The sequence below is a fragment of the Alosa pseudoharengus genome, unplaced genomic scaffold, assembly GCF_046254945.1.
Source record: "Alosa pseudoharengus isolate Yale_2024_CS ecotype anadromous, Long Island Sound unplaced genomic scaffold, YU_APseudo_1.1 YU_APseudo_1.1_scf_7, whole genome shotgun sequence".
Taxonomy (NCBI): Eukaryota; Metazoa; Chordata; class Actinopteri; order Clupeiformes; family Clupeidae; genus Alosa; species Alosa pseudoharengus.
This window is the reverse complement of record NW_027468859.1, coordinates 32,534,265-32,551,764: the sequence shown is the minus strand read 5'-3', so window position 1 is coordinate 32,551,764 and position 17,500 is coordinate 32,534,265. Positions and strand designations below refer to the sequence as shown.

Genomic DNA, 17,500 nt, shown 5'->3' with positions numbered 1-17,500 from the left:
CAAGTTCACTTCCTAGATATTAGCAGAGAGACAGGTCTTTTTTCACCAGTTAGGGAATGCGATGACTTACACTTAATAATGATGTCAACAACAACAATAATGTATCTCTGGGTCCATCTGTGATTGTTTACAACGATGCACAAGTCATAACGACTTAACCACACCGTTGGCTCAATCAGCCAATCAGAGGCCTTGTTTGTTTCCCTTTGACCTCCAGCCAGCCAATGGTTCACACACAGGCATGGGTCGGAAAGAATACAATGTGGTCACACTCACAGGGGACACAACCTCCACCATGTGGTTCTAAATCAAGCATCAGCCGCATATGGCTGCAGTAAGAGGGAACTGCACATTAACTCTAACCCAAATCCAAACCCAGTCATTACAACTACAGAGGCCCACACAGGCCAAAAAGGGTCCATCGCCAATTCGCCATCCCTTAACCAGAGTTCTTGCTGTGTCAGCAAAAGATGTAGTCAGATGAAGGTGGAGGTCCTCACACGTGTCACATTTGCACATATCAGATGTGATGCTGGTTGTGCTGACTCAGCAGAAATCATGAAATGAGCTTCAAAGGGCTAGACTGTTTCCGGCTCCAGGAGGAATGGCTTTTAAAGGCAAAGAGGCAGGAGAAGAAGGGGGAAAGGGGAGAAAAATTGGCCTGACCTAATTTTGTCCACTCACTCATGTTCAGTTTCCAACCAAACACGGATGACACAGACTCACCATTATTAATGGAATGGGGCTTAACAACAACAGATGACATGCTTGAACAGATGAATACACAGAGAGAGAGAGAGAGAGAGAGAGAGAGCAAGAGGGAGAGAGAGAGAGAGACTAAGCCACGCTTCCACACCAGATATTTATGGGATCAAATAACTATTTTCCGTTCAATCTGATCCAAACCTGTGGCCTAGAACAATATCACACAGAATACACACACACACACACACACACACACACACACACACACACACACACACATAGTGGAGCAGAAGCACACACCAAGACGGAAGCAGAACAGTTTGTCATAACATCCAAAACATACAGTCCTTCTGAACATTCCCATACAAGCTCTTTCCAACCACACCCACAAATAAATCCAATATGCTGTGTGTGTGTGTGTGTGTGTGTGTGTGTGTGTGTGTGTGTGTGTGTGTGTGTGTGAGAGAGAGAGAGAGAGAAAATGGAGTAAAGAAGTGACACATAAGAAGGGAAATGAATAGCTATAAATGTTACAATAAATGCTATGAATGGTGAGTCTGTTTCCTTGTTCTACGCCTGTGCATGAACATGTGTGTCTATGTGTGTGTGTGTGTGTCCTGTATCAATGTTTAAAAGACAACACACAAGCCTGGAATTCTCACTCACCCGAGACCAGCTGTTAAAGCTAGAAACCGCAAGCAGCTGACACACAGCCTGCCTTCAAGCCCGAGTGATCGTTATGATCTGTTGTCATATCGGCTTTTCAAAATAAAGTTGTACGTTGAGCTAGATAAAGTAGCTAGAAAGAGAGCAACTAAAATCAAGGCAGGAGAGAAAATAAGCACGCGAAGGAGACCGGGAAGAGAAAGAGAGACAGAGAGAGAGAGAGAGAGAGAGAGAGAGAGAGAGAGAGAGAGAGAGAGAGAGAGAGAGAGAGAGAGAGAGAGAGAGAGAACGGATTAGGCTGCAGTGCTGCAATTAATATTGAATAGGTTTTAGCAATGTCAAACTCTGGGCCTACTCCAGGCATGAGATACTTGACTCATACCCATTCTGAGCATAAGACTGACACCACACACACGCACACACACACACACACACACTCACACACACACACAAATTCCATATTTCTACTACATGAGCATTCTCTTTCTAAATATAAACCTCTTTATGAACAGCGTGCTTAATGCTTCACTGGCCTTGCATGCAAGTGGGTCAACTGTGATACGTTGCGTTTCAGTAATAAACTACAAACACACACTCCTGCCATACCCACAATTACCACCTCCCCCACACATGCAGTGATGCCAATCCACACACACACACACACACACACACACACACACACACACACATTTAGACATACATACATAATGTACATACATACATAGACCTATGCTAAGACATTTAAATGGTCTGAAGTGGGTGAGGAACACCCTGATGTCATGAAGACTACATCGCTTGGAGCGTGCGCGCATACCCATGCATCCTGCAAATGCATGGAGACAACAGAGAGCAGCTGCCGGCCCTTCCTCGGCTAGCAACCGGGCCCACATTGACAGCTCCTCGGGGGAAGATGAGTCAGCTGCTCCCTAGCTGTCACCGAAGAGCAGTGCCCTTATTCGCGCCCGAGAGCACACCGCTAGGATGGGCGCTAGGATGGGCAGACGCCGCTAATGGGTCGGCGTCCAGGCTGGGCGTCCCCAGGGGTCCGGGGTCTCCATCTGATTCACTCCTGTTCGCTTCAAAGGTGCAAATGAACTCGTTTCTCCGAAGCATACACATCCCAATGAGCTCGGGGCCCGCCCGCATCACTGCACTATTACGCACATAAGGCACGTGAACCGAAAACCGTGAACCGCAAAAACTAATAGGCCGTACGCCAAAAAGTGAGTCAAATGTCACCAACGCGTCTGCGTCCCTCTCTTTCTCTCTCTCTGCCCGTTTCCCGCACACAGACACACTAAAATGCTGAAATCCAGTGATTTCCACCAAGCATTCTATATTACTGCTCACCACATAGGCTACTGTAAGCACAGCCCTCTGTTTCTATAGTTCATTATAGTTCCCCTTACTTTCATGCGGTAGCGTACCTCAGTAACGCAGGTGCTGTTGATGTTAATGTAGCCTATTAGCGGAAAGAGAGAGCACTACTTCCAGTGAGGGGCCATCGATGCCTCCACGTAAGCTTAGCTCTTCACAAATCTCTAACATAATGGTACACAATGATTTTTGCAAGACACACGCTGCACAATTCATATCCAAGACTCTACATCTCGACCATTTAATTCTGTAAAAGTATTTTAAAGGATTGTATCATTTAGCAAACCAAGCCTAAAACAAACACAAATCCTCAGAAAATGTTCAATTCTCTAGCCAACTTTGTATTGATTTTAGTCGGGCAATCGCCATCAAAAGGCACACATGATTTGGACATTACACATTCGGACATTACAGAGACACATTTTGTACTGACAACCTGAGAGACCTGAATAAACCATTCCGAGCGTGTCAACACCCCCCCCCCCCCCTCCATAACACGTCTTCAGAAGGAATAGGCTACCTTTGGCAGAAAAGCTCTCATATAGCTACAGTAGTTGAATTCTGCACACACGCAATCACACGGTTAATCATCCTGCCATTCCGAGTGGCATTTCGCTCCCTGGACGATCCATTGATCATTCAAAAATGCACAGAGTGCTTATTGAACATGTTACAATAGGCACATTACTAACGTTTGTTGTCAATATAAAGAGTCTCGTCTATAAGCATATTCCGCGCTCCAAAGTGCAAAGGAGAACATGAAGTCCAAGAAGCCACATCCACCGCTGTTCGTTATACAATAGAAATAAATGTATTTTCTATTAAATAATTATTTAAAAGGCAACAAATACATTTTAGCAATACTACTGTTTATATTAATATTAAATCAGTCTACATACCTTTTTGGAATTATATCCAAATGCTTATTTTCCTGCCACGTTAAACACCACCTTACCCTCAGCGCGAAGCGATGACAGCTGCCAAAGCACAAGTTGCAGATGCTCCGCGCGGCCGAGCCGCGGAGCCACGCGCGGGTTTAGACAGATAGATCGACAGAAAAACCAACCAATGAAGAAGGGGCATAGAACTGGTTACGTACTACTGCCTACCAATCACACGTCGAGGCTAAAAGGCGGGACAAGGTAATGTGGAATCCTGAGGGAGCCGAGTTGGAAATGGCCGCCACGCCTGGAGTGCATGAAAGCCTCTGACTTAAATCTCAAAGGGTCATTATTTATTTCAAATACACTATGCAGTCATTCGTAACAGTGACACTGACTTCTCTGATCTTTCATTTTTTTTCTTTAATGTTGTATATAATTGTATCCCCTTACCATGCTAATTCAAAGAAACATTCCACCTTAATTTCTTTCCTAGACAGCAGCCTTTCAAAATGACATAGACAGCCTCTGAAAACTACTCCTGTTTAAAGGCTGTTAATGTGGAGTTAGCCCATAAACAGAACATCATCATTTTCAGTGTTTTTTGGAGGTGGCCCTAAAAGGGTATATTGATGATGTAATGATTTCCTCATTTAGTTTAACCCCTCCCCTTAAGAGTTGAGTGAGCAGGTAGACAGGGTGGTGGCTAGAAGGGATACAGCTAAGGGTTAGGGTTAGGTTACTTCCTGTCCTGATACTGTTTATTTCTATGGAGATTTTCACTATCTGTTACGTGACTTCCGTTCTTAGCTGTATCCCATCTAGCCACAACCGGTAGACAGCCTCCAAAAAGGTCATGAGCCATATGTCCCTTCTGCCTGAGCACTTTATACAGGTGACATCACAAATTAGCTGATACTGTCTAAAGAGTTGTGTTATTTAGGATAAGATGTTTTAGTGAATAGTTGAAGTCACGCACAAAGGCGCTAAAACTTTTAATTGACACGCATTTGATACACAATGGATTTTATTGAGTGCCGCTTACAAAACACATGTCGGAGTATATGTGCGGAGCGCTTTAGGCTACAACAGACGAGCTTCATGTTCAAAGTTTTTGCCTTTCCAGAGAATTTACCATGCCTTCATAGCTTAGGTGTATCTTTTTTAGTGGTTAATGACACCCTTTTCTGTGATGTGAACTCAAAACACACATTTATTTTTGGTTTACAAAGACTTAACATGGCACCTAAACCATCCTCCCCCTCACCCAACCTACAGTATTTTACCTAAACTGCAGTAGGCATAATATTGTCCACAGTTCACCCACAACATCCACATTTATTGTAGCTTGCTATAAATCATACAGGCCATGGTATGTCCCTATATTGGCAAAGGCCAGCGATGAGGTAAAGAAAAGATGGAAAAAAGCCACTGAGAATCTATTCAAAAATGGGGTAAAAACCAAACCTTGGCGACATAGAAATGGACAATTGACAACCAATACATTTCAACTATAGTTTCAACAAGCATTACATCTTAATTAAAATGAAAACTTAAAACAAGGGCTGTCTTTCCAATGTGAAAGGCAGGTTTAGATTTTGATTTGAAGGAAGTCAACTCTTTGAGTAAAAGTAAGCCTATAGACAACATGGGCACGTAGACTCAGACAGCCAAGAAAGACAAGGATTAGAATCGGGTGAATTTTTTTTGCACAAAAACATGACATTTAATTCAAGTGTTTTCCAGCACAAGTACATAAGAAAGGAGTCCTTCTGTAGCTGTTGGCTGCCCTGCAAGCCGACAGGAAGCTGATGCCACGGAGGGGCGGGACTCTGACTGCTACACTTCCTGTTACGCACCGACCTCACAAAGGAGTATAAATCACAGAGAGCTATGTTACTGAAAACACAACGGACCTACAGCCACAGTGAGACACAGACAGTGGAGGAGAGGTGGGGGTTGAGTGGTAGGGGCAAGGGAGGTATAAGGGTCAGTAGGAGGGAGGGTCGGAGGAGGCGGTTGTAGGCCAGGTTTATTAGCACAGTGATGATGGCGATGACTTCACTAAAGCAACAGAATAGTGATGCTTATAAAGAACACCTGAGTTGTTTTTCAACCTTAAACCTGAAGATGCTTTGATTGCTGTTTGTGGCGACACACGGAACAGTTTTCAAATTCAACGATTTGACACTCAGGGAAGACCTGGAGTTCGGTTTGCACAGGTGGAAGTGTGCGATAAACCTGGCCAATAGAGGGCAGAGGGAAGGAGGGAGAGAGTGGAGAAGGGAGGACAAGAGCAAGGTGAAAAAGGGAGATGTGTGAGGATGAGAGGAGAGGGAGAAAGAGAGAGAGAGAGAGAGAGAGAGAGGGAGAGAGAGAAGGGTGGGGTGGGGTGTGAAGTAGAGTATGGGAGATGAACATGGCTGTGCTCAATAAATATCAAGGCAACAATTATAATAGTTATCTTTTAAAAAACAACAACAAAACAAAACCCCATTATAGTTGGATATTAACTAAAGCCAGCATACAAAACATGTTTTACGGCAAGGAATGTTGGGAACTGTAGTTTTTCTGGTGGGGATGAAGCGAGTATGGAACAGTGCACATTACTGCCAGGATGATGTCTAACGTCCAGCATAAATATATAAGGTTCCCACAGATAGGCACACACTACAGCAATGTCTAGGCTAAAACATGAATCTGTCCATTTTTATTCTTTTTGTATGCTTTTTCTTTACATTTTTATCAAATACAAAGTTAAAATGCTTTTTTAATATATTCATAAAAGAGTAAAACAATAGTGCTTTTTTCCTTTACTACGACAACTTAAAAACAGTCATTTGTCAAGACGATTTTTAAAATTCCTAACAATATATTTTTCTTACTCTTTCAGATAAAATTGTTTAGCACCTTTTTGAAACTTTTTTAGCCCCCTCTACTCAAGGATATCTTTCCGGAAAAACCCACCTCTGGCAGAGCACTGCACAGAAGCTCCACCTTCTTTAAAGCTGTCAGGTTATTGGTTAGATCTTTCACACTTAACACCTGCCTGCCAATCACGTTATCCACACAGTTCATAAATACAAAGTGGGCGTGGTCCCCTCCCCCTTCCCCAATCACAACTACTCTGTAGCTTATTGACACAGAAGCCTCCTCCCCCTCTACCCACCCAGCCAACAGTTTCACTAACATGATTATACTGTATATCAGCAAAGAATCACATTTGTACAACTCAAAAAGTTCGATCGCTAGCACACAAAATATATTGAAACAACAATGATTTTAAAAAAAAAACAGCAAAGAGGCAAACATATCTATGTACAATTACTCAGTATTTAATTAATGTCCTTATTCATTAATGCTGAATGCGTATGGATGTCAATTTTCTTCAGCACTGAGAGGGTGTAAAGTGTGTGTGTGTGTGTGTACGCGCAAACAGGTATGTATTCATATCTTCCTTTGTGGATAATTCAATGTCATTTAACATAACTGAGTGACATCCCAAGTATGTTTTGAGTTGAACCAGAGTATGACAGAGGAAAGGGTGTGGGGTACGACTTTTGGGTTGGGGAGAGTCAAAGGGTTCAGTGTAGAGGCCTCTGCTCTTACACTGGGATGGGGAGGTGTTGCATCCTCACACAAGACAGTACACTAGACTGGAGCACCGTAACACCTGGGTGACACGCATTCTGTACGTCCCTATCAATTCGAACAGTAATACCACATGCACAGTCTAAATAGTGTTGGCCTGGTTGGACGGCCCGTAGATAGAACACAAAGCACCCATGAGATATACGCCACAACCCAAGAAGCCTTAAGAGGAAAACAAAGGGCAGGGAATTCTGGGAGCACCAGGTGACCCCAAAATATTGATGGCACCATGGAGAGGGTCGCCTTCTCAGAATCCCTGGCAGCAGAAGGACCAGGCTCAGCCAGAATGGCCCATGCTGTGTCTGCACCTGACATAGGACAAATTCTGTATACAATACACTTGTGTCTAAAAATGTAGGTAAGTATGTTTGTCTATATATTTTTTTGTGTGAGCATGTGTGTGTGTGTGTGTGTGTGTGCATGTGTCTTTATGAAGGTAGGAAATGAGTAGTTAGGGAGGTGGTGGTTATGGAATCTGAGACTGTTTGAAATCAGCAGAACCAAAAAAAAAAAAAAAAAAAATTAAACAGCACCTGTCCACATGCCTGTTCCTAAACCACACAGTGCACATAACCACACACACACACACACGCATACACACATTCACACACACATATGCGTAAGCACCAGTTACAAGTACAGTAAAGACTCCAGTATCTGAGAGTAGTTTACAGTAAAAAGGACAGAACCGTTGCTTGGTTATTCTGTTACAGTAGAAATTATGCCAGCTGGTGACAGGGTTTAGATCTGCTCAAGATCTGTAAAGAAATCTATAAAGATAGATTCTTTCTTTTTTTGTATGTGGTAGTTTGGGGACTGAGGGAAGAACAAAGGGGAAGAGATGCTGTGGGGTTGTGCTGCTGCCCCCTACAGCCCGGGGGAAAGACCTGAAGCGGCCCACAGCATTCGCGACAAGCCAGAGACACAGAGAGAATGAGATAGAAGCTCTTGACAGTCCTTGATTGCGGTTAGATACAGAGGGTGGCCAATAGGGGGCACCATATTAGCAGGTGGCCCCTGCTCTCTGGGTTGCACCGTTAGAGCTGACACAGCAAAACTCAGAGCTCACACACTGGCTGGACTCTGAGTGTCATACAGTGTGTGTGTGTGTGTGTGTGTGTGTGTGCGCGTGTGTGTGTACATGTGTGTGTGCGTGTGTCTGTGTGTAAGTGTACCTGTGTTTCCCAGCAGTAAGGCTTCATGAGTAAGTGTGTGTCTAACTGAGATTGACAGGGGGCAGGACAGAAGGGAACTGACGGAGAGGCAGATACAGATTGATTGTTGAGAGAAAGAGAATAAGGAGAGAGAGAGGGAGGGAGAGAGAGAGGGAGGGGGGGAGAGAGAGAGAAAGAGGGAGGTGGAGAGCACCATTTTGGTCACCCATCAAGTGGTTCTGTAACCAGCAGTAGTAGTGAACGCGTACCTCGGTTAAGTGTGTATGACCTGTAAACAGTGTTGTGTGTGTCAGCTGACAGGCGACAAGGTGTGTGTGTGTTCATCAGACACACGGGTTCCCTTCACAAGAACTCAACACAGAGAGGGGAGAGTACTGCCTTTACTGGTTTCCCCACAGTATGGTGATGTAAAGTGATGTCTGTGTAAGAGTGTGTGTGTGTGTGTGTGTGTGTCTGTGAGAGAGTATGTGTGCGTGTGTGTGTGTGTGAGCGTGTGTGTGTGTGAGAGACAGAGAGATAGAGAGAGAGAGTATGTGTATGTGTGTGTGTGTGTGTGAGCGTGTGTGTGTGTGTGTGTGTGTGTGTGTGAATGAATGTGTGTGTAAGCATGTGTGTGTGTGTGTAAGCGTTTCTAAGCATGTGTGTGTGTGTGTGTGTGAGTGGAGGGTGGGAAAAAAGGAATGTTGTCCTCCCTCCAAATTGTCTAAATGTCCTTCAGTTTGTGCTCCAAATTGACGAAGACTTGTTTCTGTAACCACATACATACAGTATACACAGACACACACAGACACAGACAGACAGACAGACAAACACACACACACACACACACACACACACACACACACACACACACACACACACACACACACACACGCACACACATGCACACACACAAGATTCACGGTACACCTATTTCTCACGTGCCTCTCTCTGTGTCAGTACTGTTGAGCGGGGAAGCCTTGTTTGTACAGCTCAGACATGCAAACCAGTTTACACAAAACAAAACAAAATCTTCAAGACCATGAAAACAAACTGAAAAAAAGACATACATAGAGAAGTAAAACTCAATACAGAGTAAAATGATGTGACAACATCAGCGTATTTCTTTTTTTTAAAAGACAAAAAAAATTCAGGCATTATTTTCTTTTTGATTGGTTAAAGTTGTCCTTAGATAGCACCTCTGGAGAGATGAGAGAAACAGGAGGAGGCGGATCTACAAGATCTCAGACCAAAGGGACGGGGTCATAGCCGGGCTGTAAGTAGAAGAGGGCGGGGTCAGACCCTTTGAGAGGCGGAGCAGGGTAGGACATTGCCTAAACACAAGCATAGTAGTCCTTTAGCGGAGCGAACAGGTGCCTTATGACGGGTACACTCCAGGACCTTCCCAGCAGCCTCTGCCTGGCCAACCGACTCATGTTGGACACGTCCGTGTAGTGCACAGGGAAGCCAAACACCCTGTGGGTCGCAAGAGCACAGCACACAAGCATGAGGTATGCCAGCACCAGCAACATTTTCAGACACACACTCTCTTACACACACACACACACACACACACACACACACACACAAACACACACATAGACACAAAGACATCACTGCTAGCATCACAACCTTTTGTACATACTAACACCCAGAAGTACACCCGACTAAATCCTTCCACATGCTTGCACACACACACATTTACGCACACCACAGGAATACAGAAACGGACACACACAAATCTAAATGCCCCTCTATGGACACAAACTAACAAGCCCTTCAACAAAACCTAAATCTACCCCCTCCACAGACACCACCCATCCCCCACGCCCCCCCCCCCTCTTCCCACACAGCCCCTCATCCCTCCCTCTCGACCCCCCACCCACGTCACCGTATTACCGTTCCATCTCAGTACACCAGAGGATGTCCTCCTTCTCGCTCATGAAGACGGGGTAGTGCTGATCTTTGCCCTGCTTGATAGAATTAGACCGAGTGGTGATGGTTCTCAGTTTGTCGAACTGCAACACAAACCCAGCTTTCAAATCAGCCACACAACCCCTTCTGGTTGGCCCCGAACCCCCCCCCCCCCTCCCATCCAATCAGGAGCTCCAGTGACTCGGCACCTTGGCAACAACACAGCAGCTAGCATGAATGGCTAACATAGCTTAGCGTAGGTGTTTTCAGTGAGCTTAAAAATGCTGCTGGCTAGCTTTAAAATAATTGAGCTCAGGCACAAAAAGGCTAAGGTGGAAACTAATGAAATGCAAAACAGGCAGTGGCATAGGAAAACCACTGAAAAACACTGCTTTAGCAGGCATAGTCATACAAGGTGGCTAAGCTTTAGTTTTTGATAATAAGAAAGTCTAGTAGTACGCCATTGCCTCTATTTCCAAAAAAAGCCACACTAGAAGAGTGCTAATTGTATCTAACTAAATTGCTAGCTGCTTTGGCCCTCCAAATAGTTTGAACATCATCAATTCTACCCAGAGGTTGGCCTGGCATTAACTCTCCACACATTTCTCTAAATTTGTTGTGGTCGACAGACTCTTCATTTGATTACGTCTGGGTTAATGATATCAAAATAGGCGTAGTCCAGAAATAAATGTGAAGATTGGATTATCCTTTAATAATAATAAAAAAATGACTCCACTCTTTTCCAGAGTTGGTGATTTTTTCCAAAACATAGCACTGGTTTGGGCCAAGGGTAGCTTTCAACACACCTTGGTTGGCACACTGTACATTTTTTTTAGACTAATTCCCAGACTAATATCCTAGTGTCTGGCAGAGAACAGACAGGGGTGAGCCCGACACAGGCTAGGGGACTTTAATTAGCATCATGCCCAAAGTGCCGTTTGTCACTAGGAGACTCCTGGAAGTTCAGACAAAACAAACATGCCCAACGTGCCCAATACAGTGTGTGTATTTTGTAACAAAATGTTTAGGGGGCAAATCACCATGTATTGTATGTCTGAAAACATTCAATATTTAATGTTACATACAAAATTATACAATGGAAAATATAATTGGTTCATTAAACCCAGGTTACAAAAACCTCTGCCTCTGACTGTATCAGATATCAGAATATGATATCAGAGCATTATCATAAATATTACATATTCAGCATCATTAAACTGTGGCCATTGTAGTCACACGTATACAGAAAAGAAAATATGATACAGAGTGTGATATTTCAGGCTGTTGTTGTTGGTGTTCTAGTTGTATTCTAAACAATACAGTAGCAATATGAGTGATCTGATCAGAACTAGTGTGGCATTCTTGCTAGTGTAGCCTGTGTGGAACCATGTGGAACCAGCTGGGCATCTGCCATGGTGACAGGGGGCCTGGAGACACCCAATTAACTTCCAGACCCCCAGCATGGATGAGGAACAACATAACACACTCACACACACACACACACACACACACACACATATATGCACATACGCAAATACGCACACATACAGTACACATACCTTGGCTGTGCGCCCATGCTCCAGGCAGTCTTGTAGATCCAACTTATCATTTGCCATAGCAGTCAGTGGTCTGCAGGAAAGAAATAGGATGGGAGAGAGGGAGAGAGAGAGAGGAGAGGGGGAGAGAGGAGAGGGAGAGAGAGGAGAGGGAGGGAGGGAGATAGAGAGGAGAGGGGGATAGAGAGAAAAAATGGAGGGGAAAGTATAGAACAGAAGAAAGCAAAAAGAGAGGGAGAAAATATGATTACATAGCTGAACATTTGATCTGGGTGAAAACGAGAGGGCTGTTTATAAATGTTTTATATACAATCAGACAGAGAAGGATTAAACTGCTTAAGATATGCTCATAATGTCCTATATATGACAGTAAAATATGATGCCAGGGATCATAATCCTGTGAAAATATAAATGGTATTATGTTCTGGGGTCTTTTTACTGGCATTGACCTCCAATCTAAACACAGGCTCTCATTCTAAAACTCAGGCTTGTGCCAGCCTACTTCCAGAATGATTCCAGGCTGATGCAATAATCCTTACCGTTTCATACCCGGCAAGTTGCCCCAGAAATAGCGAGCGCGATGGGCAGCTGACACCTCCTTGGCATCGATCATCACAGGATTACACTACAGACCGATAGAAACACAACAGATGAGATTCTGCAGATAGTCCTCATGGCGCTATTTCATGGAAGGCTGTTCAGTAAGTGATTGAGTGTGACTGCATAGCCAGCCATTTGTGGCTGCAGTGTACAGAGCAGCCACCAGGTGGCAGGTCTGAGTGACTTTTTAAATTATGATTACTGTAAGTATAGTATATATACTCTTTTGATCCCGTGAGGAAAATTGAGCACAGCTAGGCTCAGGCATGTTATCAAATGCGGTCAGTGGATAATCAGATGATACTCAGGTGATCAATCATGTTCCAAATCTTAAAATTAGCCAGGTCCATTTAAATCCTGTGGATGCATCTCCAGAGGGCCAGACAATGAGAACACCATGCTGAGCATCCTTAGACGACACCCCTAGTCTCCCAACACCCCTTGCCTGACATCTAAAGTGTACGTATGTATAATAATGTTTGAATGATTTCTGATGAAATTAATGATGAATAAGCCCTAGTACTTTACTGTAATGTATACACAGTCTCACTACTTAACTTGAATTCATATCAAATACTTCCTATTGTAAGACTGTGGATTTAAATAAGTCCCAGAGGGCAGTGTCACTGCTTTAAATACATACTGGACATCCGAAGCAATTTCAACACATCAGGGGATTATCTCCCTTGCCTCTGCAGCTCTGTATGCAGCTCTGTAACTGGTATTGACCACTCCTCCAAGTGAGCTGGACCAATGTCCACCAGTAAAACCAGTTAAAATGGCAGTGTGACATACTGCTAATCTGGGAGGTGTATGTGTGAGTGTGTGCAACTGCTGATTCCTTGTAATCTGGGAGGTGTGTGTGTGAGTGTGTGCAACTGCTGATTCCTTGTAATCTGGGAGGTGTGTGTGTGTGTGTGTGTGTGTGTGTGGGGGGGGGGGGTCAAGATGCTGCTCTGGCTTCATCACATGCATGGGTAAACTGTCTGCCTGAAACGGGGTCATTCTAGAAAGATTTCAAACATTTCTACTTTCCTCTTCAGCGGTCGGTGGTCTCTTGTTTCAACAGAGAGAAAGGGGAGAGACAGGGAAAGAGAGAGAGAGAGAGAGAGAGAGAGAGAGAGAGCTTACCTCGAGGAAGCGTGAGATGTCTCTCTTGTCGCTGACGCCCATGGCAACCACATTCTCAAAGAGCCAGAAGAACGGCCGGTCATCACCAGGCTTGGGCCGAGCCTCGTGCAGCAGCCGGTAGAACTCAAAGAACAGACGACCTGTCCCTTCTTAAACACATATGAAGACGCAAAACGCACACATGACTTCTCATACACACACATGAATACACAAAACACACTCACACACGCATACACACACACGCATACACACACAGACACACACACACACACACTCACACACACACACACACACACACACACACACACACACACACACACACACACACACACACACACACACACACACACCCAACAGACACACACATACACGTACCCAAACTCTGCACGAGTTACTCAGACATTATATACACATGACCAGATACACACCCTTACCATAAAGGCCTTTCCTGGCTGGGTTGACTATGGAGAGGTCATTACAGGGGCTCCCTCCAATCACCAGGTCAAACGGACCCCACTCTTGAATCTGAGACAAAAGGGTCAGATGTATGAGATAATTTGCTCCTGTCTATGAGCACCTTCAAACATGGCATGACATGTACGAACAGGCCGCACATGAATTAAAGTGCAACTATTACACAGCTCTTCCGAGTGCTGCAGAAAGTGTCATTCACATGAATGGGCCTTCCTAACGTTCAGAGGTCTGTTAAAACTTTATAATTACCGCTGCAAAGTACAGTATATAATGATCGCTGTCAATGGCAACAGGTTTTGTGCTTCTGATTAATTATGTCTTTCATATCACTTTGCAAGTGGCTCTGTCACTTGCAATGGAACTTCAATCAAAAGTGAAAGCAGACGTTTGATCAGCTGTGTTCTAAAGAATGTTTGATTCAAGTTCAGCGTGTGTTGCAAACTATTTGTTTCTCAGCAAAAGCCGAAATGATAACAAATAAATGTAAACATATCGTGGAGTTTATTTTTTTCGTTTTGGCAAGTAGCCGTATAATAAGCGGGATAATGTATAGAACACCAGTCATTATCGGGAAAATAAGTCCAGTCAGAGCGAAGCAAGACCCTATCGTCCGGTTCGCCCTATCTATCGGGACATATTTTCCCGATAATGACCGGCGCGTTCTATACATTATCCCTTACTTAGCCTCCCACAAGAGTGCTGCATGGCAAGGTGCGCTTCTTCCGCGCATGCATATACATATAGGTGTGCATATGTGAGGGTCAAAGATCAAGGGTCGAAGTCCACACAGAGCCATGGGAGTGTTACTAGTGATAGATTAGGTATTCCAGAGAAAGTATCAAAACGTCTCTTTATGTGGTGAAAATGGTCTGCATAAGCACCAGTTTTGCTTATTTGTACCATGTCAAAAACAACCTTTAATTTTGTTAGACTTTTTTTAATATCTTCCTTTGGCCTTTACATGTCTTCATGACTAGGCTTGGGAATTGGTTCCAAATGTTCCGATCCATCGGAATCGTACATGTCCACACGTTAACGATTCCGAGTGTGTGATTGCAATACAAAGCTTTGTTTTAGAAATGTTTACTTTTTTAGACATTTTAAAGCATTCAACATTTTAAAGCATTCAACTTCTGTATTGATATTGCACACTTGGTATTCATTTTCTAAAACCACTTTAAATTAGACATTCAAAGCCAACAACTCTCAAAGCCATCCTATAAGTGTTCAGCAAATGGTACAGGAATCAATATGGGAATCGATAAGGAATCGCATCGATAAGCAGACTCGATGGCATGGATATCAATAATTTCTTAACAATGCCCATCCCAAATCATGATTGAAGAGAGAATCACAGAGGAACAGAGGAGGAGAGAAAAGCACCGCAGGGGCTACTCACGTGCTTGCGCAGGACAGTGCGTACGTCGCCCACGTACGTGACCTTCCCCTCGTGCCGGACCATGCCCACGGTGATGGAGTCCTCGCACACCTCCGAGGCCACATAGCGCTCCACCTGGATGCCCAGGTCACGCAGCACCACTAGGCCTGGGGGGGTCAAAGGTCAAGGGTCAAGGACAAGTGTGGCTACCATGGGAACCAGAGGAGGGCTGGCATGGATGTACGCACAGGGTTAAAAGACATGTTTTCACATAAATCTAGTATTCCCTTCTAGCTGCAAGGATTAACATGGGGGCAGAGACGCATGAAATGTTCTCTGGAAATGTCCATAATGCAAATAATTACTTATTATGAAATGAAAGGTATTCAATGTAAGTGTGATATGCGTCAAACTTTGTTTTCAACATTCTTCATCAGCAAAACAAAGTCTGTGTGTGTGTGTTTGAGGCCTACCAAACCTGATGAAATTTTAATAACTGCCTGTCTAAAGAAAATTCCCACTAAGACATTTTTAGAAGATTTTGGAAGCTACACTGTTTACAGTTGGGAGTCCTACTAGAGACACAAGCCAAGAAACCAGCACACACAACAGTGAGTGATATTTACATTTGAGCACAAACTCCCAATCTATAGCGCACCCTTGTGGCCAAATCCAGCACTGCCTATCCAATCAAACACTGGAAGCTCTTTACTAAAAAGGAAACGTGCATTACACACATACCTGTAGCAATGCCATCAAACAGAGATAGCACACGAATCGGCTTCCTTTTCTCTGCTACTATTGGAGGGTAAAGTCTGGGAGGTGCCTGTGGCCGACAGACACAGAAAGAAAGAAAAAAATGGAGAAAATCAGAACAACAGAAGATGAGGGACAGAAAGAATGTGGAGGGCTAACATAGGACTGCATACGCGCAGCTAGGTCCTATTCAACTATGAGGGGTGAATGTCGTCTGTTGATGTTTATTCAATTCTGGACTTTAAGATTTGATTGATGTGTGATGCGAATGTTGTAATTCTTCAGTTTGTTAATAAACATTTGATCACAAAAAAAAAAAAACTTATGTGAGGGGAACTTATGGGAAGGAAAAACTACTGAAAGTCACTGAACTCATTTCACACCTGGAGGGCTTAAGTAATGTGTAACCAGTAATGTGGCCTATTGATCATTGACTTTGTTATCATCTTCTACACTGAGGGCCAGATGTACGTACATTTGCAAACGTAACGTTATTAGCGTCATGGACAAACCGCAGATTGCGAACGCTGACAGAGTTTCCGTTGTATTTATCAATCGTTCAGTCCTTGGTGTAAACTGCGCCTTTCTCTGCCTCTCTCCGCCCATAAACGCAATTTACGAATGTCCACAACTGAATGGCAGAGCCTACAAGCGCAGTTGAATGAAGTTAACTGATGACAACATTAAAAAGAATCAAACGTTTAGCGATCATGAAATAATACCATAGATGATAAGATGTCAACAAGCAGGGAGATAATGAAGATCAGTAGTTCTACTCAAACTACTTGTGAACGTAGGCTATGGAAGATTGGTCAAATCTAGCAAGTAGGAAAGTTTGACGTGAAAGTGAAAGTAAGACATTCGAAAGGCCAACGAAAGTTAATGTTGCCTTTGATAGTACAAAGACTTGCAAAACTGGTGCTCGCAATGATTTCACACGCACGTTGCGAAAGAAATACGCCTGAAGTGGGCGCAAAAGCGTAAGTACATCTGGCCCTGTGTGTGGTATGTGTCTACGGTGTTATACACTGTGTGTGGTATGTGTCTGCGGTGCTATACAGTGTGTGTGGTGAGTGTGTGTGTGGTGTTATACAGTGTGTGTGTGTGGTCTGCAGTGGACTCACAAATTCCTGGTCGTGGTTGTTGGCGAAGAAGTGTTGTAAGCGGCTGGGCCAGTCGTCGCGGCGACGCAACAGTCCGTAGACGTTGCGTTCGCCGCACATGTAGCAGTTCCACGGGTCCTCTCTGATCGCCGCT

At 44.0% G+C, this 17,500-nt stretch overlaps 1 protein-coding gene across 5 annotated transcripts in view; it reads right to left on the bottom strand.

Moving 5' to 3' along the window:
- Positions 1 to 7,675: 7,675 nt before the first annotated feature.
- Positions 7,676 to 17,500, bottom strand: part of dnmt3aa (DNA (cytosine-5-)-methyltransferase 3 alpha a) — a 78,470-nt gene continuing 68,645 nt past the window's right edge. For 2 of the 5 annotated variants that reach the window (XM_076272865.1, XM_076272870.1), the window contains 9 exons: positions 17,368 to 17,500; positions 16,229 to 16,313; positions 15,509 to 15,654; positions 14,064 to 14,160; positions 13,636 to 13,784; positions 12,444 to 12,529; positions 11,908 to 11,977; positions 10,334 to 10,452; positions 7,676 to 9,910 (listed from right to left, as the gene is read on the bottom strand). The exon at positions 17,368 to 17,500 is cut by the window's right edge and continues 51 nt beyond it. In XM_076272865.1, coding sequence (XP_076128980.1) covers positions 9,769 to 9,910; positions 10,334 to 10,452; positions 11,908 to 11,977; positions 12,444 to 12,529; positions 13,636 to 13,784; positions 14,064 to 14,160; positions 15,509 to 15,654; positions 16,229 to 16,313; positions 17,368 to 17,500 — 1,027 coding nt within the window. In that variant the 3' untranslated portion in view covers positions 7,676 to 9,768. The remainder of the gene's footprint in view (positions 9,911 to 10,333; positions 10,453 to 11,907; positions 11,978 to 12,443; positions 12,530 to 13,635; positions 13,785 to 14,063; positions 14,161 to 15,508; positions 15,655 to 16,228; positions 16,314 to 17,367) is intronic. The other 3 variants (XM_076272868.1, XM_076272866.1, XM_076272869.1) reach the window with 3 other exon arrangements.